This window comes from Protopterus annectens, chromosome 2.part0, assembly GCF_019279795.1.
Source record: "Protopterus annectens isolate FY-2018-M chromosome 2.part0, PAN1.0, whole genome shotgun sequence".
In the NCBI taxonomy this organism is placed as follows: Eukaryota; Metazoa; Chordata; order Ceratodontiformes; family Protopteridae; genus Protopterus; species Protopterus annectens.
Window position 1 is genome coordinate 392048723 of NC_056728.1, and position 27753 is coordinate 392076475.

The 27753-nt window shown below is 38.3% G+C and overlaps 1 protein-coding gene across 1 annotated transcript in view; it reads left to right on the forward strand.

Annotated features, from left to right (window-relative positions):
- TMC1 (transmembrane channel like 1) overlaps positions 1-27753 on the forward strand; it is a 902740-nt gene that overhangs the window by 544218 nt on the left and 330769 nt on the right. The window contains exon 9 of the mRNA XM_044060320.1: positions 16040-16192. Coding sequence (XP_043916255.1) covers positions 16040-16192 — 153 coding nt within the window. The remainder of the gene's footprint in view (positions 1-16039; positions 16193-27753) is intronic.

Sequence of the window (27753 nt, forward strand, 5' to 3'; positions counted from 1 at the left end):
GCTTAGCAAGGCGCCTGAACTTTATTTGATGGGCATGTGCTACTATTCATGGGATTGCTTCACCCATATGGACTTAAGAGTACTGCAGATTACAGTATACTCCTATCAGTATCTCCACCAATATATTGACAGCTGAGGAAGAGAAACTGTATATAAACAGGAATAATAGTTTATGTAAATTAAAATGCAGTTTGGTATGCAGAGGGAAGGATCAGTGACATAAGTAGCAACAGGAGTCAAACTGAGTGGCTATACATGAAGGAGTTTACTACATATGTAGGCATGTACACAAAGAGCAGTGTGCACATCTCTGAATGTACAGATCTTCACGTGCATTGGTCACCGGGTACTGGGCATACCTGTGGGGACAGTTTACAATGTAAGTACAAGTTATAAGGTATGGAATAAAATGGTACGTGCAAAGGTAATCAAATGTCATCAAATGACAGAGGTTAAGGCAGCAATGCAATACAGCAGTGCCAAAACAAATGTTCTGAGGTAACTTAGAAAAGGAGCATTGATGCAGATATGTAACATACAATAAAAGCTAACAGAGTATTCTGATCATGAGCCAGTGAAATAGGATATCATCTGGAGACCTCATTCTGCATGTGTTAATGTCACTCAAAGGTATAGACTGGATAATAGACTGGCTAATGCTTTTTTCACAGAAAATGCCTGGACACGGAATGCCACTGTGGGGGTATCAGTATCAGTCTTATAATGAAATAAGGCTACCTACATGCACCTAATGGTACATTATAATATGTTTCAGCTAAGATAAGCCATACATTTCTACACTATCATATACTACAAAATATGCAGCCAATGGAATACATGTCTGAAGTGGTGATGGAGACAGGTCCAGAACTGCCGATGGTCTTTGTAATGATGTAGCTGTGCTGAAAAGAATGGGTTTTAAGGTCAGAAAGGGGAAAGGACAGAGGTAGATTCTACAACAAGTGGGTACGCTGTGATTGTAATAGATATTTTGAAAGTGCAGCACCACAGAAAGATCATCTGAGACAGCTTTCACAAAACTAGAGGAGGCACAGTATCTCCTGTTAAATATAACCTTATTCACAAATGCACTCACAGAAGAAACCACAGGGACTAAAGAAATGCAAGACCAAGTAATCATATCATTGATGAGCAGTGCTGACTGAGTATGGCATGAATCTTACCATGAATCTATGCAAAATGGTAGTGTCATGTCTAGGACAGAGGTTCCTGCAAAAATTTAATGTTGGGCTCACTGCCAAAAGCATCCAGTGTGTATTGCCAAGGTCCTGGATTTTTTTTTTCTTTTGGGTGGGGGGAAAGGTTAAGATGTCAGAGAACATGACAACATCAGTTTGCTTTTTTAATTTACTTGCCAAGCCAACAGACTTTTTCACAATAATTTACTGGGTGGTAAGTTGTACTGAGAAAGTTTTTTTTTCTTGTATATATTTTGAATGAATGCTATATAAACCATGAATATATAATGGTTGACATTGTGCAGCAAAATCGCCACCAGTGCTGCCTTGCATTTTGTCAGTTAAACTTATCATCAGACAATTCACGTGCTGCTGAGATAAGTGTTGTATTGTCAAGAAAACCTAGTGGAGGTCATGCTCATAAACAGTCTTCAGGACCACTCTGTCTGAATCTGTTATCAAACAAATAAATTAATATGGAAGAGCCATAGTTGAAGGCTCCAAAAGTCATGGCATTCATCAGACTGCCCGTGTCATGACTGTTTTTGCATGAATCTCTGTGATAAGGTTGTATTCTGTCCATGTTGCCAACCCTCCTGCGTATTCATGTCTTAGTTACTGTCCAACCTAGGCTATAAAATTATAGATATCATATGACAGGCTGACAACATTATGTGCTTGCAAGGCTTCTGAGAACCAGACTTCAGAAACAGTCTCCATAATGTGAATATTAAGCATATTAATTAATTAATTAATTAATTAATTAATTAATTAATTAATATACATTTGATTAGCAGGGAAGTTCAACTGGGTAGAAGACCATTTTCAGTGGAGGCCTGGTGATAAAAGCTCAAAATTATTACAAAATATTTTAAGAATAATAATTTTATAAACTTCAAAAATGCAAATAAAACATCTGCAGTTTAAATAATTATAACAAATTAGACATAATATAAAAACATTGATTAACATTTGATACAAGGCATATGATAACCATTCAATATTTAAAGAAATTTTGGACAGCTTGTACAGAAATTAAAGGTACGTTAGTCTAATACAAATAGGAATTGCAATATGAAGTGAGGGGAAAAACAGGCTTATGGAATATTCAGAGAAAAAAAATCAGGGAAGAGAATTAGATAGGAGTAAGGAAGTAAGTAAAGAAGGGGGAGTAAGGAAGTATAAGGAATGAAAATATACCTCTTCATATTTAGGGATATAGTTTACCATGGATATGAGCAAGAACAGAGCTAGATTTTAGCTAGGAAGTTTTTCAGAGTGGTTTTGAAAGATGGGAGAGAGGGGGGTATAGACCTGCTAGATACAGGTAAGGAATTACAGGCCTTAGAAACCTTGTACAAACATAGACAGTGCCCAGCAGATTTGCAAGGTTTGTAGACAGACAGGAGTTTTTGGTCACTTGATTGCAATGATCGACTGGGAACACAGCTGTGTAGTATGTTTTTAATGCTGGATAGTCAAATGGATGCTAGATCATTTTATAGGTGGTAAGAGGTTGTTTATATGTTAGCTGATGTGGCAGTTGTAACCAATTTGGGCTTTTCAGTGCTATACAGTGATGGGTTTTGAAAGGGGTATGTGCTGCAAATTTAGCAACTTTGTTATAGATTTGTTCAAGATTCATTTTTTTTTGTAAAGCCTGGAGCTTAGTAAGGAATGGAACACCATAATGAAGAGTAAGGAGGAGATAAGTAGTGTCAAGTGTAATATATATAATTTGAATCACAAAGGCTAATGATGTTTGGCTAAGATGGTGTGATCTATGGTATAGATCAGCAATGGAAGGACAAGTACTGAAGTTTAACATTCATGTCACTGCCTTAAACATAGCAACATTTGAAAGATTAACAATCCTGCTACTACATATGGCTGGAGATAAAGTTTATCAGATATATGTAGTCAAGTCAGATCTAAAAGATATGTCTACAGATGTACAAAAAAGCTATACAGACATTGTTAGCTAAAGGACAAACCGCAATATGACATTTTAATACATTTAGAAATATATCACTAGACTAGCATTAAAAGAAGCAGCTGCATTACCAAGACTAGCAGTGTTACCAACATTTTTGAATTCTCAGACATTGCAAAGACGATAATATATGTCATTCAGAACTGCTGCTCAGGAAGAGTTAGCAGAAGGGTGCTGTTTGAACTGATTTAACAATATAATATGGTATTGTGAATCACATGACATGCCAGACATTCATGCAAAGGTAAGAAAGTGTCTACAAATAAACATAATAGAAAGTGACAAAAAATGTCTCAAAGACAGAACAAATAAAGAAATGAAATCATGTTACAATCCATATGTATGAATGATGTGAAAAGAAACAAATGTAACAGCTCAAATTGTAGAAACCACCTAGGTCCTTCCCCACAGAAAATACAAAAAAAAAAATTAAACTGTTTTGCTATATTATGTAAAAGTTGAAGTGGAACGCATTATAAAACACAAATAATACATTGAGACAGAGTTATGAAGAGACGATACAGAATACCACATAAGTGATTATTTCTAAAAAGAATGAAAGAAGAGACAGAAACCAATGAATATGCATAAGTTGAGCATGCATATGTGCAGACAGTTTATGGCATGATAATAACACACGATGAAAAATTATTGTAAAATTTATGAACAATTAGTTCAGAATCCTAAACAAGTCTGGTGTTTCAGTAATTGTAATGAGGATTGATATAAATGAATGGGTCCACAGCATTTTGTCGAACTGCTGCTTTTGTTGAAAAGGGAATGGTTGCCACATTTGGTCAATTCTGGTTTCATAACAAAGTTCCTTGACTTGGTGAATTCAAATGCCCTAAAGCAAATTGTCCATACCTTGACAAGAGGAACAAACATTCTAGATCTGGTCCTCACCAACATGTCAAACAGGTGCACTGCTGCAACTTTTAGACCCTCATTAGTTAAAACTGACCACACATCAGTCACATTTGAACTGACACCAGCACCAGAACTCACAAAGGGTAAAATCAGACTAAAAAACTTCACCAAGACAAACTATACCCGCCTAGATGAAGGTATAAATGCATTCCATGCCCCACCCCAAACTGAAAGTTGTAACTACGCCGAAGCTTACACTAAAGCCCCGTACAATCACTTGCATAAGTGTATAAACAAGGATGTACCAGATAGAATCAAACAGAGAGCCCAAGTAAAATCAAGCTGCCATGGTGGGCTTCCAGCATCAACAAACTCTACAAAAAACACAAAAGGTTGCTAGCAAAGAAAATAAAGACAATGACCCTGCAATGGAAAAGCACTCGTCTCAGCCTTAACAGGCAAATAAGATGACTTGTCAAATCCTCTAAGTGCTCCTTTGAGAAAAACCTAGCAAGTACTGCCAAGGATAACCATAAGGTATTTTACAACTATTTACATAACCTAAAAGGTAGGACCCAAGAATGTGCAGAACTGGTGGCCAATGGTATCACACACACTGACCCCACAGAGATAGCGAACCTGCTAGTGGATAGGTTTGGTGAAAATTTCACTCCCTTATCCTCTCCTAACTTACAACAAACCCTCCCCCAAACTTCCCCCCACCTTACATATTTGAAGAGCAGGTCCTCAAAGCCCTGTACAAGGCAAAAACACAGCCTCTATGGGACCAGATGACATCCCAGGCTGTCATCTAAACAGACTAAAACATAAACTAGCATCACCACTAAGTACCCTTTTCAATCATAGCCTAACCACAGGCTTTGTTCCAACAGAATGGAGAAGAACTACAGTTATTCCCCTCCACAAAGGTGGCCTAGCAACAGACCCAGGGAATTACAGACCCATAAACTTGACCAGCCTCATCTGTAAGGCCATGGAATGTATCATTATGGCCCTCATAAATAAAGATATAGCTGTCTTCCAAACCCTGCCTGGATCCTGCCCAATTAGGCTTCATGAAGGGCAGATCCTGCCTCTTACATCTGGTAGATTTCTTTGAAAGTGTGACCAAGGCCATTGATGAGGGCAGATATATGCACACAGCATACCTTGACTTGGCAAAGGCTTTCAACACAATCCCACATTCAGGCATTACTAATAAAATTAGCAAACAGAATGTAAACTCCTTCGTTGTAAGATGGGTTGCCAACTGGCTCATAAACTGGACACACACTATCAAAGTCGGTGACTCCACATCAACCAGCAGACCTGTTACCAGTGGGGTGCCACAGAAGACAGTGCTGAGTCCCCTACTGTTTGGTATATACTTCTCAGAAATTCAGGTCAAAACTCAAAGGTTGTGACTGACCAAGTTTGCAGATGTCTGCAAACTAGGTGCAATCATTAAATCCCCAGATGATGTCAGTATACTCCAGGAGGGTCTCACACAGACCAACGACTGGTGTATTAGTCATGGTCTCAAACTGAATGCAAAGAAATGCATCATTATTCCCTTTGGCACAATCTCCCTTCACACTATCAAATCAATAGCAATATCCTAAGTACCCATAAAGTGGTAAGGGACCTGGCGGTCACAGGTTGACCGCGACCTTAACTTCAACCACCACGTGTTTAACATTGTAAGGAAAGCTTTCCACTTAGCATCACCTCAAGAGCAAAAGAAGTTATAAACCCCTATACTCGGCATTTATCTAGCTCATAATTGAGTATAATGCCCCATTCGTTATGTACCATATTAAGCACCTACAGCAATTAGAGAGACCTCAGAAGTTTCTAACAAAGAAGATCAAGGGTCTCCAGCATGTGTCTTACATGGACCAAATAAAATCCGTAATACATTTGACAGTTTGTTTTAATTAAACGAGTAATTAATTAAGTAAGTAAGTAATTTCTATGTTAAATTGTTAATCGCTATGTAATCCAATGTAACTACTGTCTGTTTATTTTACTGTGGAGCTTTTCTCCCCGGGCCTCCGCTGAAAATGGACCCACATCCAGTCGGACACTCCCAGTCAACAAATTTAAATAAATAAATAAATAAATAAAAATTAAATAAGTACTGTGATTTGCCTAAAGGCATAGGAAAACTAAGGAACTGCAAAGCAAAGCTACCCATGAATTCATTCATACTGCCTGTAGCTCAAAAACACAAGAGAACACAATTTCACTGGAGAAAAAGTAAGAGAAAAGTTAGAGAAAATGGCCATTACTGAAAACTTGACAGGATTGACATCATGAGTGTCACCTATAATTCCACCTCCAAAGAGAAGGAAACAGTGTGAATTAGGAATATGCATAGAGATGAGGGTACCAAATAGTATTACATTGAGAGAAAAACTAGTCCAGTTAACAGTGTACAATATAATCAGGAAGCGTGATGGATCACAAAACATTCTTCTTCATCATCATCATCATCATCATCATCAACAACCCCCTTTTTTCTATTTTCTACATGGCGTGGGGGTGTTGTGGCAAATGTCACCATCTCTCTTGATTCACTGCCACTCTCTTACCTTCCTTGATAGTCACAACTGACTGTTGCAGGTCTTTTCTAACACAATTCATCCATCTCTTTTACTAGATGCCCTTGGTTCATCTTGTTTCCTTTCTCTCTGTCCCAAATCTTCTTCACCAACCTGTCTTCTGCATTCCTGCCCATGTGCCCAAACCTCCATAATCCATTCTTATAGGTTCATAGGTTGGTACTAGGCTCTCAGCCCTAGGGCCTATACAAACCTAGCCAGAACAATTCCCTGGCTATTTTTTCCCCACACTATTTACTTCCCTGGACCCCTGTCTAGCAGGGTGACTGACGTGATCCCCAGGGTGAATTTTCTTTCTCCCATCCAATCGTCAAGGTTCCTTTTGAAGAGGAGCAAAGAGGCATTCTGCTTGACATGTATGGGCAATCTATTCCAGAGTCTGGGGAGTCTCTGGGTCAGGAACCTATCCCTCCAGCATGTTTTGTTTATTGTGATGACAAGGTTTAGATCCCTGGAGTGTGTGGCTCTGAGGGATTGGGATTTCTTTAAGTGCAGCATGTCCAACAGCTCTGGATTTGACATGGCCTTGTATGCTAAGCAGAGATCACCTCTCAGTAGAGTACTCTGGCATATATGTTTTTACTTACTTTGATGTATGAGCAAACATTTTCTATAGGTACATTTCCTATTTCATGTAGCTGAATGAGCACTTTATTTTTATTAATAACATACTACACTGTGAAAGTTTCCCCATAAGTTTTCTGATGTGACTGAGGAAATACACACTGGTCAAAGGTTATATTGTTGCTGGCTGTTGTTCTATTGTCTTTAATGATGGGGTTCCCAGTGGGAGTGAGTGTACACCGGGTTCAAATCTAAGCCCACTGCAGTTCATACTAATGATGAGCCACATTAGCAAACAGGTTGGAGGGGACAGATCTTCAAAGCTGCTGCGTGCAGACGATGTGGCATTACATGCATGCTCTTAGAAGAAATTCAACAGATGATAGGAGAATGGAATGATAAAAGTCACGTGGGATGACACTAACTACAGATATGACTGGTAAAAGCAAATGGAGGAATCAGAAGAAGATGAGAATTGAAATAGAAGGGAAACTAGTGGAAGAGTTAGCAGCTTCATGTATCTGGGAGGGGTGTTAAGGAGAAGGGAAGTCTTAATGAGGAGGTTAAAGGTAGAATCATAGGGCTACAGCCAACTGGTACAGAATGTCAGGGATAGTGCATGGCAGAAGATTGCCAAAGAAGTTGAAAAGTAAGGTGTACAAAACAGTGGTGCATCCAGTACTATGGTATGGTACAGAAACCTGGGCAGTAAAAGCAGGTAAATTAAGGGAGCTAGAGGTGATGGAGATGAAGGGCTTGAGATAGGTGTTAGGATGCAAACTGTGGGACAGATTAAGATATGAGGACATCAGATCAGAAGCCTAAGTAGCACCACTTGCAGACAATGTCAAAGAGAACCTATGAACCTATGAACCTATAAAGTGTTCACTCAGCTGCATGAAATAGGAAATGTACCTATAGAAAATGTTTGCTCATACATCACAATAAGTAAAAACATATATGCCAGAGTACTATTGCATAACTTCAAATAAGACAAGTTATTGTCACACACAGAATTAAAATCTCATTGTCCATGGGAGCTGACAACACACCTGGTGGCTTTCTATGCATAATCAAGCAAACTTAAAGGGCAGTTGTGTTAGCAACTGTTGCAGTAGTCTTAGTTATATGGGTTATATCCTGCCAAGGATATAACAGCAGGTCAGCTTTCAAAGCTTCAAGGAACCTTCCATGCACCTAAACTGCCAAACATCTCAGAGAGAAGCTGAGGAGTGAGTGGCTGCTGCTGCAGTGATCATTTGAAAGTCTACTGTTATGGTAGGTTCAACTTACACAACTGTACTATTTTCTTCATACTGCTCACTGCTGCAGTAGCCTTAGCTATATGGATCGATTACCTTAGCTAATTACACTTGGGAAGTAGAAAAGAAGAGTCCAGCAGTCCCTGGACAATGGTTTTAGCAAAGCCTGACCTCGACCTAGAGAAGGCATCAAGCCTGTAGTATTCTGTAGTATGTACACAGGACCAAGCAGCAGCTTCTACAATACTTCTGCAATCCAACTCTTTCAAAGATGCCATAGGTGAAGTCAAGGCCCTGGTAGAGTGCACCTTGACCCTGACTGGAATAGATATATCATGATGAGTATAGCAAAATGTAATAGCCTTGCACAGCCATTTGGAAGTAGTCTGTTTTGACAGACACTTCTTACCTTCACAAGAAATGAACAATTGATCCAAAGATCTGAAAGATTCAGTTCTATCAAGATAGTACCTGAGTTGTCCTGGACATCCTGGGTATTGAGTATCCTCCCTCCCTCATTTTAGGATCAGGGAAGAAAGGAGAGATATGGATTCCTTGGCTTAAAGTAAGTGTATCAAACACAGCTGTTCTTGTATGAATAGATCCAGTCTGTGAGAAAGCTTGTGGCAAATGCCCCTGGCCACTTCCAAAAGAAAGGAGGACCATGGTTGCCTGGGCTGGTAGACAGCTACCACAATGATCTTGGGAATTTCCTTCTGAATCTTTAGACGTACCCTGGATATTAGAAGAAAGGCTGGAAAAAGCATACAGGAACATTCCTATCCAAGGAAAAGAAAAGGCATCTGTCTTCCAGACCTTCTTGCATGGAGTCCTGGAAGAACATCTTATCAGTTGATTGTTCAGAGAGGAGGCAAAAAGGCTTACTTGAGGAACTCCACACAGATGGATCAAATCTTGGAAGACCCTCTGATCTAGCTTCCATTTGTGAGTGTCTACCCTAGCTCTGGTCAACTTGTCTGCCACGCAGGTTTGCTCTGACAGAATGCAAGATGCCTCTAGAGTGAGACTTTGCTCTAAAATTATATCTCAAGCTAATATGACTAGTCTGCAAATGGGGTATGACCTGGCTCCCCATGCTTGCAACAACTGGAAGATATCCAAGGGACCAAAGATGATTCAGAAAGTTGAATGCCTTGATCAGGGTAAGTAAAATTTTGATATTTATATGCTTACATCTGTCTTTGGTGTCCCACACACTCTGCATGATAGTTATGTACTTGTATCTGTGCTTGGTGTCCCAAACACCCTACACTTTTATCTCTCCTGAAACTGCTCCACAAGCAAAGTCTGAGCAGTCTGTGATGACTAGCAGCTTTGGAACAGGGAGGAAGAAAGGGAGATCTGGATTTAAGGATATCTGTTGTCTCCACCAAATGATGTCTCTTCTGAGAAACCCCAGCACTGGCATTTGTAAAGACAAATGGTCTTGGTGCTGGGACCAAAGAGACTTCAGATGCCACTGTATCATTATCATGTGAAATCTTGCCAGGGGTATCATGAGAAGCATAGAAGCAGTGAGACCCAACATTCCCTCATAATCACCAAAGTTTGACTGGAAAACCTTAGAAATAGATCTAGATATCCATTTTCCTGTAGGAGATAAGATCTTTGCACTGAGGTATCTAGCTGACATCCCAGGAACACAATGCTGTATGAAGCAATCAATAAAGACTTTTAATGTTCTCTTGGCATGCCAGCTTGTGCAAGAGATCTCTCACCCATGAGAGAGATTCCTGACATTTTGAAAAAGACTCTGCAAAGATAAGCAAATCATGTACGTATGGAAAAGTGTGGATATGATGTAGCCTGTAAGGAGCTATAACTGGAGCTAGTCACTTTGTGAACACTCTTGGTGTAATGAACAGTCTAAAGGGTAAGGCAGAGAACTGATAATATGATCCAGACACACAAAAACCTTAAGAAACCTCTGAAGTCTGGAAGAATAGGGATGTGATGATAAACATCTTTCTTTTAAGTCAAGTGTTACCAGGTAACTTGAAAGAGGCTGAAGAAGTAGCATGTGGTGAAGTGACAGCATTTTGAACTTAGGCACTATCTCAAACAGGTTTAGGAAAGAAAACCCAAAACTGGTCTCCGAGCATTTTTTTTCTTTGGCACTAAGAATATCCTTGAATAAAATCTCTTCCCCATTTGGGAAGGAGGAACTGGTTCTATCACTCCTTGGGACAGCATGTGATGAAAAATTGGACGACCTAAACAATTTGATGTGGAGGATGAGTATTTGCCCCCTGTAACTAGGAATTTCCTCCTACCGCCATCTGTAACTTGATGAATGATCTTCAGAACCCATTTGGTTGAAACTGTCTGCTGCCAAACAGGAAAACGAAGATTCAGGTGTTCTGGAAGAAAAAAATGGACCAGGGTGGAAGTGGGTCACAAGGTCTCTTGAATAGCCATTTATATTTGTTTTCTTGGTTTTGGAAGGTTTGAGTCTTCCTTTTGGAACACCCATGCCACTTCTTCTTAAATGCATGTTTACCTGTATTTTGTTCAGACCATTATTCTGCTTTTGCCAAAACTGGATGAAGAGTTAAGAGAGTTTCATAGAAAATTTGGAAAAGGAGGGCTAAAAGATATTAGAGATTTCCCAAATCAACTTGCCTCTTTCGTCACCATTTCTGAACACCTCTGCAGCAGAGGAGCCAAGAACTAAATCTCTATCCAGAGGGGAATTTAAAAATCTGATTTTTAACATCATCTGTGAAGTTCTGAGAATGCAGCCATGAAAACCTTCTCTAAGTGGTACCAGTGGCCATAGCCCTGGAGGAAGTATCAACAGGATCATACACACACAGTAAACAATATGCATTGACCTGTGCAATCAAAGAAACATATAATTATTTAAAGATGATTTTTCTTCACAAGAAGAAACTGCATATAAAACATTCTTCATGCTTTCACAATTAGTCAGAACAAATTTTAACATATGAGCCTGATAATGCAAACCTCTGACAATCAAAATTGCAGAAGTATAAACTTTTTCCCCATACCTATCATTAATTTACTCATCCTTATCACAAAGAGGAGGATTGGAATTAACTACATGTTTCTTGGCAGTGAGATTGGCTAGAGCTATAGTTGCTGTGTCAGGTTTGGGACTAGTGTATAAAAACTTAAAAGGCTAAGGAGCTATACATCCTATCTGCATTTTTAGGGCAGCTGGCTGACTATCAGGAATATTACAGACAGTAACACACCTATCCTCTAGATCATGCAGAACAGGAGGAATGGGTGCAGGTTCTGGAAATTCCTTTGGAAATTCCTTCTGTAATAACTTATAGTATTCTCTGAGGGACTGAGAAATTTTAGTGTTCTCCCACTTAAAACAATGGCACATTCTAGCAATAGTCTCAGATAAAGAGAAAGCCCCACAAGGAAAATCAGAATCTGAGCTCTCTGATTCTGAATCAGAAATCTGAGGAGAAAATTCCGCTTCTGCCCCTTTGTCTTCCTGTCATATTCAGAATATTGAATCTCTTCAGGAAAAAAAAAGGTATCCCTTTTATGTTTACCAGAAACTACTTTAGAAGAAGATTGACAGCTTGAATTAAACCCTGAGCCAGACCCAAAAACTACTTCTGTCTAAGGAAATTTGAGCAGGAGGAGTAGACATATGCTTAGTTTTTCATCTTTCTTTCTGACAGGAAAAAAATGGGGCCAACCATGTTACTAATGGCAGCAGTGGCTGCCCTAGGAAAGAGCACATCATTTTGACACAATAGGGAAGCCTTCCCTGTTCCCTCTCCCAGGACAAACTAGAGTGTATCTCCCTTGCCCACTGACAGAACCCCAACTGCTGCAGAGGATGTGGCCAATCCCCAGACCATACTGGTTGTAGGTGCCACACCAGAGCGATCCAGGGTAAAAGATGAGTGGCCTGAGATACAACAAATGGCCACACAGAGTCACCACCTGTGGCTGAGGCCAATTACTAGTCTGCTGTAGTGGCAAAGGATATTTGGTTAACTTTTTAATTTTTGTGGTTGGAAGAAGGACTGACCCTGGATTGCTTGCTACCTTCAAAAGTAAAATAAATGCAATTTCTGCACATAATGAAATATTTCTTTGTGCAACTTTTGAAATGGCATGAAAAATGAGAGTTCCTGTTTAAAAGTATGAAACAGTCTTGTAACAGTCCATGAACACAAAACTACTAGTTTTAAAATAACTTTCCTAATAAGGAAAGTGATAAAACACAAACAATATTTAGAAAATGGAAGTGTTTTCCCCAAAGGGAACTTATCTGGTCATCAACTGAAAAACACAAAGATGGCCATCGATCCCGAAAAGCCTGAGAGGATCTTACTCTTTGGTGGTAATAAAGGTCTGAAGGGTTTGGTGTCCAAATGGGTCTTTTAGTCAGCTCATCTCAAGCTGCCTGACAGTTTAGAAAAGTGACAGATCTCCTGATGCTTTGGGAGTTGGCTGTCTATAGTAGTGATTAATATGCTGAACATCTTTATTTCTATCATTTATGCTAAATAACACGTTAACATGGGGAAATGTCCCTGGCTTACGATGACAAGCTGTAGTGGACCAAATTCACAAAGGTGGATGGGACACATCATATCTAAACAAGTTAAAATCCATCAGCTTGACCAGAACTCTATGCAAAATTATGAAACAATCCAAAATGATACAGAAAACTTAGATTTGTTAGAGACAGACACTTTGGGTTTGATAATCAGCTATCTTACCTTTTATATCTTGTTGCATTATTTAAAAGATAACAGCAGTACTTGATAAGGGACAGACACCTTGACCTTTTCAACTCATTTAGCAGTATTCTACATAAGGGAACAACTGATAAAGTAAAAACATTAAATGTAAACATGTGTGTCTTTTATGGTTAGGATACTTGTGAAGTAACAGGACACAGATCAGACTGTGGCAGCTACCTGTGTTCTAAAGGACGTGTCTAATCAGTCCAGGGAGATTATTATACCAATTTATACCTCACTGATTTAACTTATTATTGAATACAACCATTTTGTTCTGAAGCAGACCTCTGGAACAATCTGAATTGGCACAATTTATTACCAGAAAAATTATAGGCCCAGGAGACTTGAACTATATTGTAAGGCCTCAGAAATTGTTATTATATTCTTTTTATAAAGTTTACTTAATGGAGATCACTGCTGGTCTTTAAGAAAATGTCTATCCTGATTATATTTAAAAGTCTATACAAGAAGCCTACAATTGGAGGAGTTAAGAGGAGTGATGAGCCACTACAAAAAATAGATATCAATAATAGAAAGACAGGTACGTTATGCAATGTCTTACAAGGATCTGTCTCTTCTTCTGAAGCCAAGACTGCCTGGACTAAATAACTTTTACTTGATTTTGCTTAATATTAAGTATGGTAATACAGTCTGCACTGTTTCTGATTTTAGCAATGTTGCTTTGAATTTAATTTTTTTTCTGAGCACTATTTTTGCTTCCCTGCATCATCTTATGGCCTGCAACCTTTATGCTCCCATCCATTGCTGGGTCTAACAACTTTTCCTAACTTCCCTGGTTTATCCCAATTCAGCTAGGCCCAGATGAGGAAGTTATGGGCTTCTGTGGGCTTCTGGGGGGGGGGGGGGTCTTGCTGTCATGCACTTCAAGGGGATTCACTTTTGACTTGCCCATTTTCCCCTCCGATTGCACCTAGGGGAGGGTGTGTAATGGGAACACTGAGTTTTCCAACAGGAACTTAGGATGTTTTTACTTTTGTGGATAAGGATCAGCATTCCCTTAATATCTAGAAACCATAACCCTTCCTATGTATTTCCAATCACATTTTTGCGATAGTCTAGTGGTCCCACCTAACAAAATCTCCTGGTCTCATCAAAATATGTACAATATTCAAAATCATTTATTTACTGACTTTTATAGTTAGCCACCCATGAATTGCACCAGGGACTCACTCACCCACAATAAAGGTACAATTATCAGTTTCTCAGTTAGCCTGCTGGTCCATCTCCACAGGCATCTCAACAAGCACCAATGACGTATCCTTACCTATTAGAGGAAAAATATGAAGTTATAAACAATAGACATAGCCATGTTTTTATTCCGAAGGAGAACTAATAAATAAAATGTGAATGCGCATGTGGGAAAGGAGTGTGAGGAAGGACGACTGCACTACTAAAGAACTCTTTACTCAGCTTGGGCAACAGAAGTGGACAGGAAATGAATGAAATTATTATTTTATTTTTTAGAGTACTTAAGAGTACTTTTGGGATGTGGAGGGGTCTCTCATATTCTCTATCAAGTGTTTGAATTACTATATTCCTGATGCACATTTTGGCGATGGTATAATGTTTTTCAAGGCATCACTAGATAGTGTGTGTGTGTGTGTGTGTGTGTGTGTGTGTGTGTGTGTGTGCGTGTGTGCATGTGCGTGTGCGTGCGCGTGTGCGTGTGCGTGTGCGCGTGCGCGTGTGCGTGCGCGTGCGTGTATGCGTGTGCGTGTGCGTGTGTGTGTGTGTGTGTGTGTGTGTGTGTGTGTGTGTGTGTGTGTGTGTATCCATACTGAACTTAAGGATAGAAATCAGTATGTGATAAAAATATGCATCTGAGATAACACTAATCAAATTCAGACTGGATGCGCTGTAGTCCACCACCAGAGCAGCCTTCTTTGAATTTAAATTATTCTTTTTTTTTCATGGCATAAGAGAAAATCAGAGGAGTTGTAGGCTTGTGCTTGCTACTGAGGGGAAATTCTAATGCATTGCTATTGGCTGATGTGCTTAGGGATAGTGATTGTTCCAAATAAACAGGGAGATGCCTTCATTTTAAAGTCCGGTGCAGTTTAGTGAAAAATCTTCCATGCAAGACCTGGTACATGTCTGTTATTGCTTTATTCACATAAATAGTATTACATTTATATCTAGATAAGAAGCTTTTCTATGACAGATTGTATAATCAAACCTTCCTTATCATTAGAAATATGTTATTCCCAATCTTTCATAATAAAGCGTCTCATTGAAGAAGCATTTGCTTTAGTGTCTTCCACTATGCCTTTTACATATAACGCACTTCACTTCCAGGACTTCACTTCCAGACACTACAACTGCTGTCTAGTCCTCATTCTCTGCATTATATGAGTGGATCAAGTAATTATCAGTGTACAACAGGCCTGTGCTTCATCAAGTGTTAAAGATGTAGAAAGAAGCAATTACTGAAGAGAAACACGGTGGAGGGGGGAGTGAGAGAGATCTGCACCCTTTTCTGGAAGTTCTTAAATGGCAGGATAACTAATCACAACCCTATTATGATTTGTATTTGTTACTTTTGATTTGTTAATGTTTATAACTCATGGAATGCTGTAGCCTATATAGTGATTATCAGACTTGTATTACCTCAAAACAGCATACGGTTCAATAACTATGGCAACATATTTGCAAATGTAGTAACAGTTAGACTTGCTGCCTCTATCATATTTAATCTTGAATGCCAGTAATGGAAATGCTTAACTAACCCTGACTTTATATTTAGTTGGCAGAAGAAGAAACTGTAAAGAATTCCACATTGTGGTTTCTACAGAACTATTACAATTCTACCATGGGAAATGATACTACAGCAACCCCACCACCTATGGACCCTGCTGATATACCCCAAGGACCTTGCTGGGAAACCATGGTTGGACAGGTAAAAATGCCCGTGTAGTTATTAATCTAAATAATTAGCAGCACTGGTATCTAATAGACAAAATGTTACCTATGATTTCAGCAACATTTTCTGAAAATATGTTTTAGTGAGTTCTTTTCTTGGATTCACTTACCTCAGTATACTAGAAAACTCACGAGACTGAGTTTTTTTCTTTTTCTTTCTTCCTTACTTTCTTTCTTACTTACTTCCTTACTTTCTTTCTTTAAACAAGTTCGCAGAGTTTTTGAGGATCTCTTCAGTGCTCTCTAATCTCTTTACCCTTTCTTTCAGCCCTCATTTGCTTACTGTGTGACCTTGAGTATGTCACTTCACCAGACATTGCTCATGGATCACCACTGAAAAAGGATTATGTGTCCAGTGGGCCCACCTGGTTAACAAATGGGTATTTATATTCTTCTTCTTCTTCATTATTATTATTATTATTATTATTATTATTATTATTATTATCATTTCAGATTCATCACCTCAAGACCAGCACACTGTGCTTCAGGCATTAGTTTCTATTGCTGTGACCATAGACATCATTACATCCATTTTATTCACTGTCAGTTCTGTAGATGTTCAACACAGAATTATTTTTGTCTTTGATAAAACTTTTGATGTATCGTGTTTCCTTTTCTTAAGCTGATCATTATGATTATGTAATATTTGTCCTCTGCCACCTCAGATTTAGTTCCCTTTACTTAACTGTTCATTAGTAATTTCCCTTTTTCTAGATGCATACCATTGCTATTTTAGTTTACATATTTTTATTTAGTTTCCAGTTTTCTGTAGCTAACTTTTGTCTTAGCTGTTCAACAAAACATCAGTTTTGCTGGCAGGCTTCATTGTTCTGTGTAACTAAAAGTATCCATAATCATTTTACATGTTATACATTTAACAATATGATTTAATTAAGCAATAACTATTGACATGGTGTGGTATATTGAAGATTTATCCACGGTTGGCGTGGTTGAATCACAAGGGCGAAGCCCGAGTGAAATACCACAACCACAAAGCTGGTTATTACTATTATACAATGACGTTATTTAAGAAAAAAAATACTTACTTTTCTTAAATAGTGTCTTTGTATAATGGCACATTACTGTTCTTCCGCAGCTGGTGGTATACTTCCTTGTGTTGATGTACTGCTCATGCATATGGGACTTGCATTCCCACATATAACCAGTACATCAATGCTTTGAAATAGAAGCAACGGAGAAAAAAAAGTCTCTGTTGCTCTGTTTTTGTTTTCTTTTTTTTTTTAATTAAAAAAAAAAAAAAAAAAAACGTTAGGGCAGTTTAGAGGTAGGAGAGAGACAGCATGGAAGAAATACAAGGGATATCAGATGCGTGTGTTTAATTTTAAATAACCTACCTGATTTCCCTAGTATTTTGTCCAAACTGCCTCTCTGGTATGTCTGGAGTCAGGGCTAAAGATTTTATTTTTATTTTTTAGGAAATAAAAATAAAATTTAAACAATATATCAATGGAAAGAAGTTCAGGTGACTGCACCTTTTTCCGTTGGTATATTGTGGGATTTACAATGGGCAGGCTGGTTGGGCTGGCCAATCAGCGTGTACATTTTCAAATATTAATAAGGATTCATTGTATAATTTTCATTTAGTGATTTAGTTTTTTTAGATCTTTGTGTTGAATCAAAACAAAAGTCATGCAAGCATTTATTGTATTACATAGGTTCATAGGTTCATACTACGCTATCTGCCCTGGGGCAATTATAAGCCTAGCCCGATTCTGTATGGCTTACGCCACCCCTTGATTTGAGTATACTGTGCCCTTTTTAAGGTTTAGTTTACTGTGCCTCTGTCTAATAGTGACACGGGAGTAATCCCTGGGACAAACCTACGATCCCCCATCCACCTATCGAGATTCTTCTTGAAGAGATTCAGTGAGGTGCTCTGCCTCACATGAACTGGAATTCTATTCCAGAGTGAAGAGAGCCTCTGGGTTATGAACCTGTCCCTCCAGCAAGTTCTATTTATTTCTGTGCTAAGGTTCAAGTCCCTCGAGCATGTGGCTCTAAGGGATTTAGATTTACTGAGGTGGAGCATGTCCATTAATTCTGGATTTGACATAGCTTTGTATGTCAGGCATAGATCGCCTCGAAGTAGGCGGTATGCAACTGAGTAGAGCTGGAGTTTTTTTAACCGAGCAGCATATGGCATCTGTTTGAGACCCTTGATCCTCTTGGTGAGATACTTTTGGGATCTTTCTAAATGCTGCAGGTGTCAGGTAAGGTACATCCCAAAAGGGGCATTGTATTCTTTGATGGGCCTGATGAGGGATGAATAAAGGGGCACGATTACCTCTCTTGATCTAGATGTGAAACCCTTTGTGATGAGGTGGGCTACGTAGAAGGTCTTTCTAACCACTTTGGCAATGTGGTTTTCAAAGGAGAGATTGCTATCAACTTGGGTCCCCAGGTCCCTAATAACTTTCTCTGTACTTAATGGGTTTCCGCCTATGTGGAAATTTGTGGGCACATTGTTTTTGCCAAAGGGTATGACTATACATTTTTTGGCATTTAGCTTTAAACCATGGCACTGGCACCAGTTATCTGTCTCTGTGAGACCTTTTTGAAGGATGTTTGTGTCAGCTGGAGAGTCGATTATGGCGCCCAGTTTGCAGTCATCTGCAAACTTGGTGAGCCATAGTCCTCCCACATTTGCCTGTACCTCGGAAAAGTATATACCGAACAAGAGTGGTCCCAGGACAGAACCCTGTGGGATGCCACTTGTGACCGGTTTCGAGTCTGACGTGGCTCCAGCAACTCTCACTCTGTGGGTTCTGTCTTTGAGCCAGTTTGCAACCCATCTTGTGACATAGGGGTTTATATTTAAGCTGGATAGCTTATCTATGATGCCCGAGTGGGGTATTGTGTCAAATGCCTTTGCAAGGTCCAGATAGGCTGTGTGGACTACCTTCCCTTCATCTATGGCTTTGGTGACTGTTTCGAAGAAGTCAACCAGGTTCAAAAGGCAGGATATGCCCTTGACAAAGCCGAACTGGGTAGGATCTAGTGTCTGTAGGTCCCCAATGTCTTTGTTTATGAGCTCCATGATGATCCTCTCCATAGCCTTGCAGACTAAGCTAGTCAGGCTTATGGGGCGATAGTTTCCAGGGTCCGTAGAGGCTCCACCTTTGTAGAGTGGGACCACTGTTGCTGTACGCCATTCTGTGGGCACATATCCTGTAGTGAGGCTGAGATTGTATAGCTGTTTTATTTGAGGGATTAGTCCCTCTTGTAGTTCATGTAGGACGCAACCTGGGATGCCATCTGGTCCCATGGAAGCAGTGTTTTTTGCTTTGGAGAAGGCAGCCTTCACCTGAGCATCAGAGATGTTTGGGAGGCAGCCCTCTGCTGGGATAGATACTTGCTCTTTTGGGGGGGAGTGGGGGGGAGTTTGCACTGAACCTGTCTGCCAGAATATTGGCGATGTCTGTGGGTTCAGTGTATTTTTTGTCGTTTAGAATCAACTCAGAACAAGTCTGGGAGTTGCATCCCAGGTTCCTAACATAACTGAAAAAAGCCTTATGATTGCCTTTGGTGTCCTGTGCAATTTTTCTCTCAAAGCTGGCCTTGGAGGATTTTATGAGGGATCGTAATTTTTTGCTAGTACTGATCAGAGATGCCTTCCCTATTAGGGATTTTGCTCTATCATGTAGTAGCTTCCTCCTTCTGTTGTACAGTTTATTTATGGCAGGGGTCCACCAGACTGGATGCCTGCCTTTGGATGATTGGGTCTTGGTTTTGTTTGGGATAGCATGATCCATGCATTCCTGGAGATGTCCGTAGAATGCATTTATATAGGATTCTGCAGTTTGGGCCACAGTTTCCACTGGCCCTGGGGCCTTGAAGGATTCCACTTCGGTTTTGAGAAGTGAGAAGTTCGCTTTTGAGAAGTTTTTCACTGTGGTTTTCTGGGCTGGGGTGGGGTCGGGATGTGGACATCCAGTGAAATTAATTTATGGTCTGATCTTACCAATGAGGGATATACTTCTGGTGTGGAGCATAGAGTCCCCATGTTGGTAATGATCAGGTCTAGTATGTTGTCCCCTCGTGTGGGAGTGGTGACTAGTTGTTCCATAGCATTTGAGTTTATAATTTCCAGGAACCTTTGGGCTAAGGTGCTGGGGCTTGAGTAGTGCTCCCAGTCAATGTTTGGGTAGTTGAAGTCACCCAATATAATGGTGTTCGGAGAGATCTTCATGTTCTCCAATGTTTTCAGGAAAGCTGAGTGGGATTCCTGACTTAGAAAGGGTGGTCTGTAGGATGCTATAAACTGAAAAGCAGTCTTGCCCACTGTTAGTTGCACATGGATGGTCTCCGATACTTCATGCAATGCCACTAACCTGGAGGTGTGGATATCCTTGATAAATATGGAAACTCCCCCTCCTTTTGTGGTTCGGTCCGGGTTTTGGGGCCGAAAAGCATGATATGAGGTATAGCCTGGTAGTGCTGGGGTGCTCTCTGGAGCCTTGAACCAGGTTTCTGTCACTGCACAGATATCGATGTTCTCCATACTGAGGATGTTCTTCTTACTTACATCTATACCTTTATTGACAAGTGGAATGAAAAAATAAATAATACTATGATAAGGCCTTCTGTAGTAATTAGTAAAGGTGCTTTATTTATACGTTTGTTTATTGGAAATTCTGTTAATACTTCCTGGAGTATCTCATTGACTCCTAACAGAGTTTGCTTTGTATACTAGGTAGGGCTGCTCATCATCATGTCTGAGCTCTTTGGAGTCCTCTGAGTCGCAGACTTATGTATCACTGCTCAGTACAAATGAAAAGGAATAGTAGACATGCATTCTTCAAAAGCAGCTTAGTTTGTAGCTTGTTATATGGTATGTATGCTTGCAAAAAGGTGCTGTCATTTATGAAGAGTAATTCTCAGAATGTTAAAGCACTTGTTACTGAAATAAATAAAAAGCTCAGGAGCTTAATAAAAACCTTGTGGACTTTTTTGAAAATGTGGCTAAAGCAATAGATTAAGGGAAAACAGACACTGCCTATACCATCCTGTCCAAAGCTGTTGAAACAATTCCCCACAAAAGCATAACAGAAAATGTTAATAAACTGGAAATAAACCCATATGTCACTTACTGGATTGCCAACTGGCTCAAAGATAGGATGCATGAAATCAAAATAGGGGAAGTTACCTCCAGAACGAATCCAGTCACCAGCAGAGTCCCCCAGTGTTCTGTGTTGGAACCTTGCCTGTTTGACGTACTTTTCTGAAGTAAAAACCATTACCAAAGGTCTTTAGCTAAGCTTGCTGATGACTGCAAGCTAGGAGCAGTCATTGAATCCCTTGCAGGAAGACTTCTCAAATAAATAACTTTTGCCAAAATCATGGACTGAAACAAAATGCCAAAAAAATGATTAGTGTATCCTTTGGGAAGTCATCTATCCCAGGGAACTATATTGATAATATGCCCCCAAGCGTCAACCCAGTTGTTCAGGATTTGGGAACTTATATGGACAGTGACCTAACTTTTGACCAACATGAGTCCATTGCTTTAAGAAACTTCTTCTGTATTGCAGAGCTCATAAACAAATTGGTTGTATCTATATCTAGGGATGTCATTGTCCCACTTTACTCAGCTCTCATTAGGCCAGTCATTCAGTATAATACCCCCTTTGACATGTATCTGTCCAGACATATGCAGCAGTTGGAAAGCCCACAGAGATACCTTTCTGAAAGGATACAGGACCTAAAAACATGACCGACATACTCAGTATCCTACATACTACTAAGATGTGACCTGTGTCTGGCATAAAAGACATCCTCTGACCCAATACTGATGGAGTTACTGCACATCTGCTAGTAAAATTGCATCAGAAATATTTGGTCTAGGGATTTAAGCCTTTTCTGCAACATTAACAGAATGGTTTGGCGGGACAGGTATATCTCATACAGGATAAAGCTGCTCTGGAACAGGCTCCCCATCCACATAAAACAAAGTTCATCCCCGTATGTATTCCACCACACCTTGGATCTATGGATGGGAAACAGAAACTTTACCTCAGGACTGTCCCTTTACTATTAATGAACTGTCAGCTCCTAAATGCCTTATTCTGTGCATGGGTCCTCTCAAATTATTTGTGGTATGATCTCAGCTACTCTCATTAGGGGTAATATATACGGTAATTATTGACTGTGGAATGGGTAAGGGCAATCTTTAACCAAATGTAATAGGTTAATTTGAGTATGAGAAAGGGAAACTGGATAGGCTTAAAAATGCCTACAAGGGCAGCTAACCTAGTACTGACCTGTGAACCTATGAATCTATGAACACGTGGAGGAAAATTATGTAGAAGATCACTTACCCATTCGCTGCTGTGCTGTAATTATTAAATGCCTCCTTTGTTAGGTCATTTAAGCAAAAAATATTCCCAGGTGAAACGGACTACTCAGGAGCTACAAACTAAGGGTGAAACATTTATTTAAACTTTAAGTGAATACAAATCAGCTTTTTGTCAGTTTGTCAATGTGATGTTTGCATGGTTATAAAAAGGAATTGGCCCATTCTACTGATTGATGAGGGGCTAAAAAAAATTGTAGGGATGCAACCAGGCTTCTGTTTAAAAAATGCAAGGAATCCTAAGCAGAGACTCTGCTTTAAAAATAATTCTTTATGTGTTGAATGACCATTATCTTCTAGGTTAGGAAACTATCCTTGCCGTAGTTGTAGGGCCTGTGATGATACTACAGATACTCCACTCTGTACATCCCACTACTAATATTAAGTATAAAATAAGATTCTATGCCGAATACAAATGTAAAGATCTGGTATATCTTGCCACTTGTAGACACTGCCCATGTTTTTATGTTGGAAAGACTAATCATTGTCTTAAAGAAAATTCTGGAACATCTGGGTGAAATTAGAAGGAAGGTTAGAATGAATGCACTGAGTAAACATGTTGCGTTCAATATTAATCATACTTTTCTCTTTAGAGTGGTGCAGTTAACATCTAAGAGTATTAGGGGAGGATGTATTGTTAACAAAACTGAGAACAATAAATTAAAATGGATTATCACCCTGCAGGCAGATAGAGGCTTTGGCCTGAATGATAATATTTCACTTAAACCTTACTTGCTTTCAAGGAAGCTTAAACACTAATTAATTGTTATGGTAACAGTAATGAGGGTTTGACTTGTTAATTGAGTTGCCTATTTATTGATGCAGCTTAATGTGTTTGTTAGTCAGTCTGAAGAAGTATTGTATATATGAAAGCGCTTACCTTTATTTTATTTTATTGTGTACATTAAATTCTTTATCAACTATGTTGTTTGCTTGTTTTCTTTTTTGACCTGTTTTGTGCTGAACAAACCTGAAATTATGGTGGGCATCACTTTTTTTCTTGAACTTTGCCCTTTTCTCCACTATAGTGTGATCTTGGAGTTGGTATATTTAGTTGGAGGGGTGAGGGGTGCAGCCCAACACATGGGGGGTTTGATTTGCTTTCATTCATTGTTTTTTTGTGGTAGATCCATACACACAGACATGCATGTATATGTATATGTATACATATATGTATATGTAAATGTCTGTGTATACTAATGCACAATTTTATATGTGTATTTTTTTTACTCATACATACACATTTGTATTTATCCATCTAAAGCAAAATATAATGCTCTGGGGGATGAAGACAATCACACACAACAGACAACATATTTAAAATATGCATTTTTGTAATAAACTAAATTAAGTGCTTTCATCCCAAAAAAAGGGGGACTTCAACAGAATCAACCTCATAAAATACATCTTTTCCTTTTCTACTAGTACCTCTAGTTATCAATTAGAAATTTAAAGCTATCTCAACCATTAATACATTATTGCCAGCCATACTAACAAAAGAAATGAATGAAGAAATCATCATGTAAAAATATAAACATACCATAAAATAAATGAAATCCATATAATGATCTAATGTTTAAAAATAGTGGTTTACAATTTTGGTGAACATAGTTTCAGCACCAATTGAATAAACAAAAATTAATTTAAACCTGTGGGGAATTATCATTACATTGACACTGACAACATAGTTCCTTATAGTTTCCCAATCTCCTCCACGTGGGTTTATGTTACCCAAAATAGCAAATTTAAATTCATTATGTGCACCACTCGATTACACATGCTTGAACAGAGCATTGTTAATATTCATATTTGTTATATTATTATAACGCTTGTGAGTTCTCTTCTTAAGTGGCCTTTCAGTCTTCTCACATACAAACCGGGGTAATCTGGGCACTTAGCTACATACACTGAACCAGCAGTTGAACAATTTCCCGTCTGAAGCAAAAAAGGCTGATTTAAATGTATTATCAAGTATTAGGAGTTCATCTTCAAAATAAATAAACACTGCTTGCAATAACCACATTTAGTGGTCCCAATATTTTTCTTAATACTTTCATTATCTTCACTAATTTTATTAGTCTCAGAAATATTTTTCAGATTATATGCTGTCTTTCTAACAATATTTTTAACATGCTTTGAACTATCATTATACTATATTACCTAAGCCCTTTTAAATGCTAAATCATTATCTTTAACTTGATTACCTAAGCCCTTTTAAATGCTAAATCATTATCTTTAACTTGTACACTATTAGAGTCTTGTTTTTCAAGAAGCCCTGTACCTGGAAGGGTGTTTGTGACTCCTAGTCCATTCGCCCAAGATTTCCTTACTAATGTTTTTTTTCCAAGAATTACAGGATAACCTCTTTGCATGCCTCTTCAAATGTAGAAGTCATTCTAACAACTCTCATACATAGCCCTTTTATCAAACATTTCTTGTAAGCAAAAGGGTAGGCACTTGTAAAATATAAGTAAGAATTACTAAAAGTTGATTTCCTATAGATTTTGTACATAACTCCTTCCTTGGAATTCCCAGTTGCAATGTATAAGTAATTCAGTACATTCTTATCAAAATTAACAGTGAATTTAAAGTTCTTGGTTTTACTGTTAAGATAGTCAGCAAAAACAGTAATACTAGTCTCAGGACCTTCTTATAATGTCATCCAGGTACCTCAAGTAAACCTACCCTACTTACAAAAATTCAGAATTAAATATATGAAGCTTCTCCCAGGCTAACAGCACCAAATTGGCATAAGCTGGGGCACATTCAGCACCCATAGCTACTGTTTTGATCTGTTTAATGATCTCCCTCTTGAAAATTATAAAATTATTATCAATTACCAATGAGGCTATTTCCATCATTAAGTTAATCTTATGTGCTGACAGAAAATCACAGTTAACCAAACTTTCATAGAATAAGTTAAACCTTCTTCATCAGGTATGGTGGTAAAGATATCCACTCCATCAAGGGTAAGAAATCCTGTTTCCTTATTTCACTATCAGACATAAGCCTCCTGAGAAAGTCCCATGAGTCTTTCAACATGTGGGACTTACTCTGAAAAATAGGATTAAAAAGTCTATCAATAAAACAGGTCAAGGGGTATGTTTTACACCCATCTGCCACTATAATTGGTCTAAATGGAGGAGTTTTTATATCCTTGTGGATTTTAAAATACCAAAAATTGGAGGGATCACATGTTTTGTCAATCCTTAAAAAAAATCATAGTTTCAGAAATTATATTAGCCAGTGGGAATTTATATAATCCCATATCAATATTATTATAAGCAATACTTACTTCATTTCTTGAAGCAGGAATGCATGTGTCTTAAAAAATACTGAATATAGCACATGAATGGTCAATAGTGTCAAAGAGGACAGTCACTCCACCCTTATCAGCTTTCATAATCCATATTGTCCTATCCTTAATCAAATAATCTAATACTTTCTTTTCTTTTTTGTTTAAGTTACATTTTTTTAAGATATTTACTATATCTGGAAAGTCTATATATATATCACCCATGCAAGTATTCTCAAAGGTTTGAATAACTTGGTGCATTATAAGGTTAAAAAGATTCCGCCTCCCATTTTTTCTGGTGTTGAATTTCTGATTGTCTTCTTTGAAATGGACTGTAAGGTTCAATTTCCTTGTGAATATTTTCTGTTCTATCATTGTATCTGAAACATCAAAGAGATTTTTCTGGAACAAACTTAAAACCTCTCAAATATAGAAAAATGCCCTTAAGTGATAGGGACGTGACTGTATTAGAAAATATTGTACCTTTTGTGCAAAAAAAATAATAATCCCATCAGGCTTCAGTAATATTATTATCTCTTGCTTTACTCTTTCCTTTTGTACCTCTTCTCTTGATGGTGAATGACAGAGACATTTCCATGTACTCCCTTCCTTGGACCTGGGTCCATGGTTGCTGTACCCTGTTTGCCACTTGTTCTAATCTGAGTAACATTGGAAAATCTCAATAATAATTAAAATCATAGGACCCCTATTTATACTGTTCCCTATTTTTTTATTCTATCAGATGTGTTGGACAATTGCACTTGTGGGATCATGCTAGGAGGGTTCTGAATAAAATCTTCACCAGAAAAAGTTGGTGAATCAGAATCTCTCCTTACTTTGTTGAGCGAATACATTGTTTTACCATTGTATTCCTAATATCATGACTCAGTTTCTTATTTTTACATTTTCAAAACCTCTTCACACCTTTTATGTGAGTGAAAAAACATTGTTATGCTCAGATGTGTAATAATCAAATAATAAATACTTTTGTATTTTATCACTCATACCATCATCTTCACTTCATAAAACAATAATTTTTATGACCATTAAATTAAGTGAGTAACTCAATTAAATCTATACAGTGATGGTCAAACATTGCAGTACATTTATCATAAATGCTATTATTGTAATCTAGTCTATTAGGAAATTTATCCACTTGAAGATCTTGAAGTACAATATGGGTTCTAATACATATTTTTAAATTACAATTATTTATCTGCAAAGTTCTAACTTTTAAAAGTTTTTTTCTCACAACAATAAATGTTATCTTTAAGTGAACTTTGTTGCAGTCTTAATATCCATCTTTTGAACATTAGTAATTGTAAACACAAGTAAAAATAAAAGGTCTATAAAGCCAAGTCTTTAATTGAATAGGTTCTGGTAAACCAGACCTTCCATTTTCAATCATAAATAGGCTAGAATGAGGACCATGTGTAAGACAATTGTTAGAAATAGGAACAGTACCTTGGTCTTTGTTCAGAGAATCACTAAAAGCCACCAAATAATTAAAGAAATGAGTGTGCATTAGCTTTTAAAGAATGCCCATCATGTCCAGAAGTCCCATCAAATGTTGCTTCTCCTTTGTAAATGCCAACAAAACCAGAAATCCCTTGGCAGTGTCTGTTTCAAGCTGCATGGAAGCAACCACATTGTCAGCAGAAAGGCTACAAAAACAACTCAATTAACCAGATTAAATCTCCTTTCACAGTGCTCATGTCTGCTGCTAACTTTGCCAAGTCCACAAATTCTTGGAAAGTTAGATTGCCATTAAAGTTTGGTGCATCCATACTGTTGTCTACCATACTCACCAGATAGTAACCAACAATCAAACACATATGGAAAGAGTACATCAAAACAGGTAACTATCCAA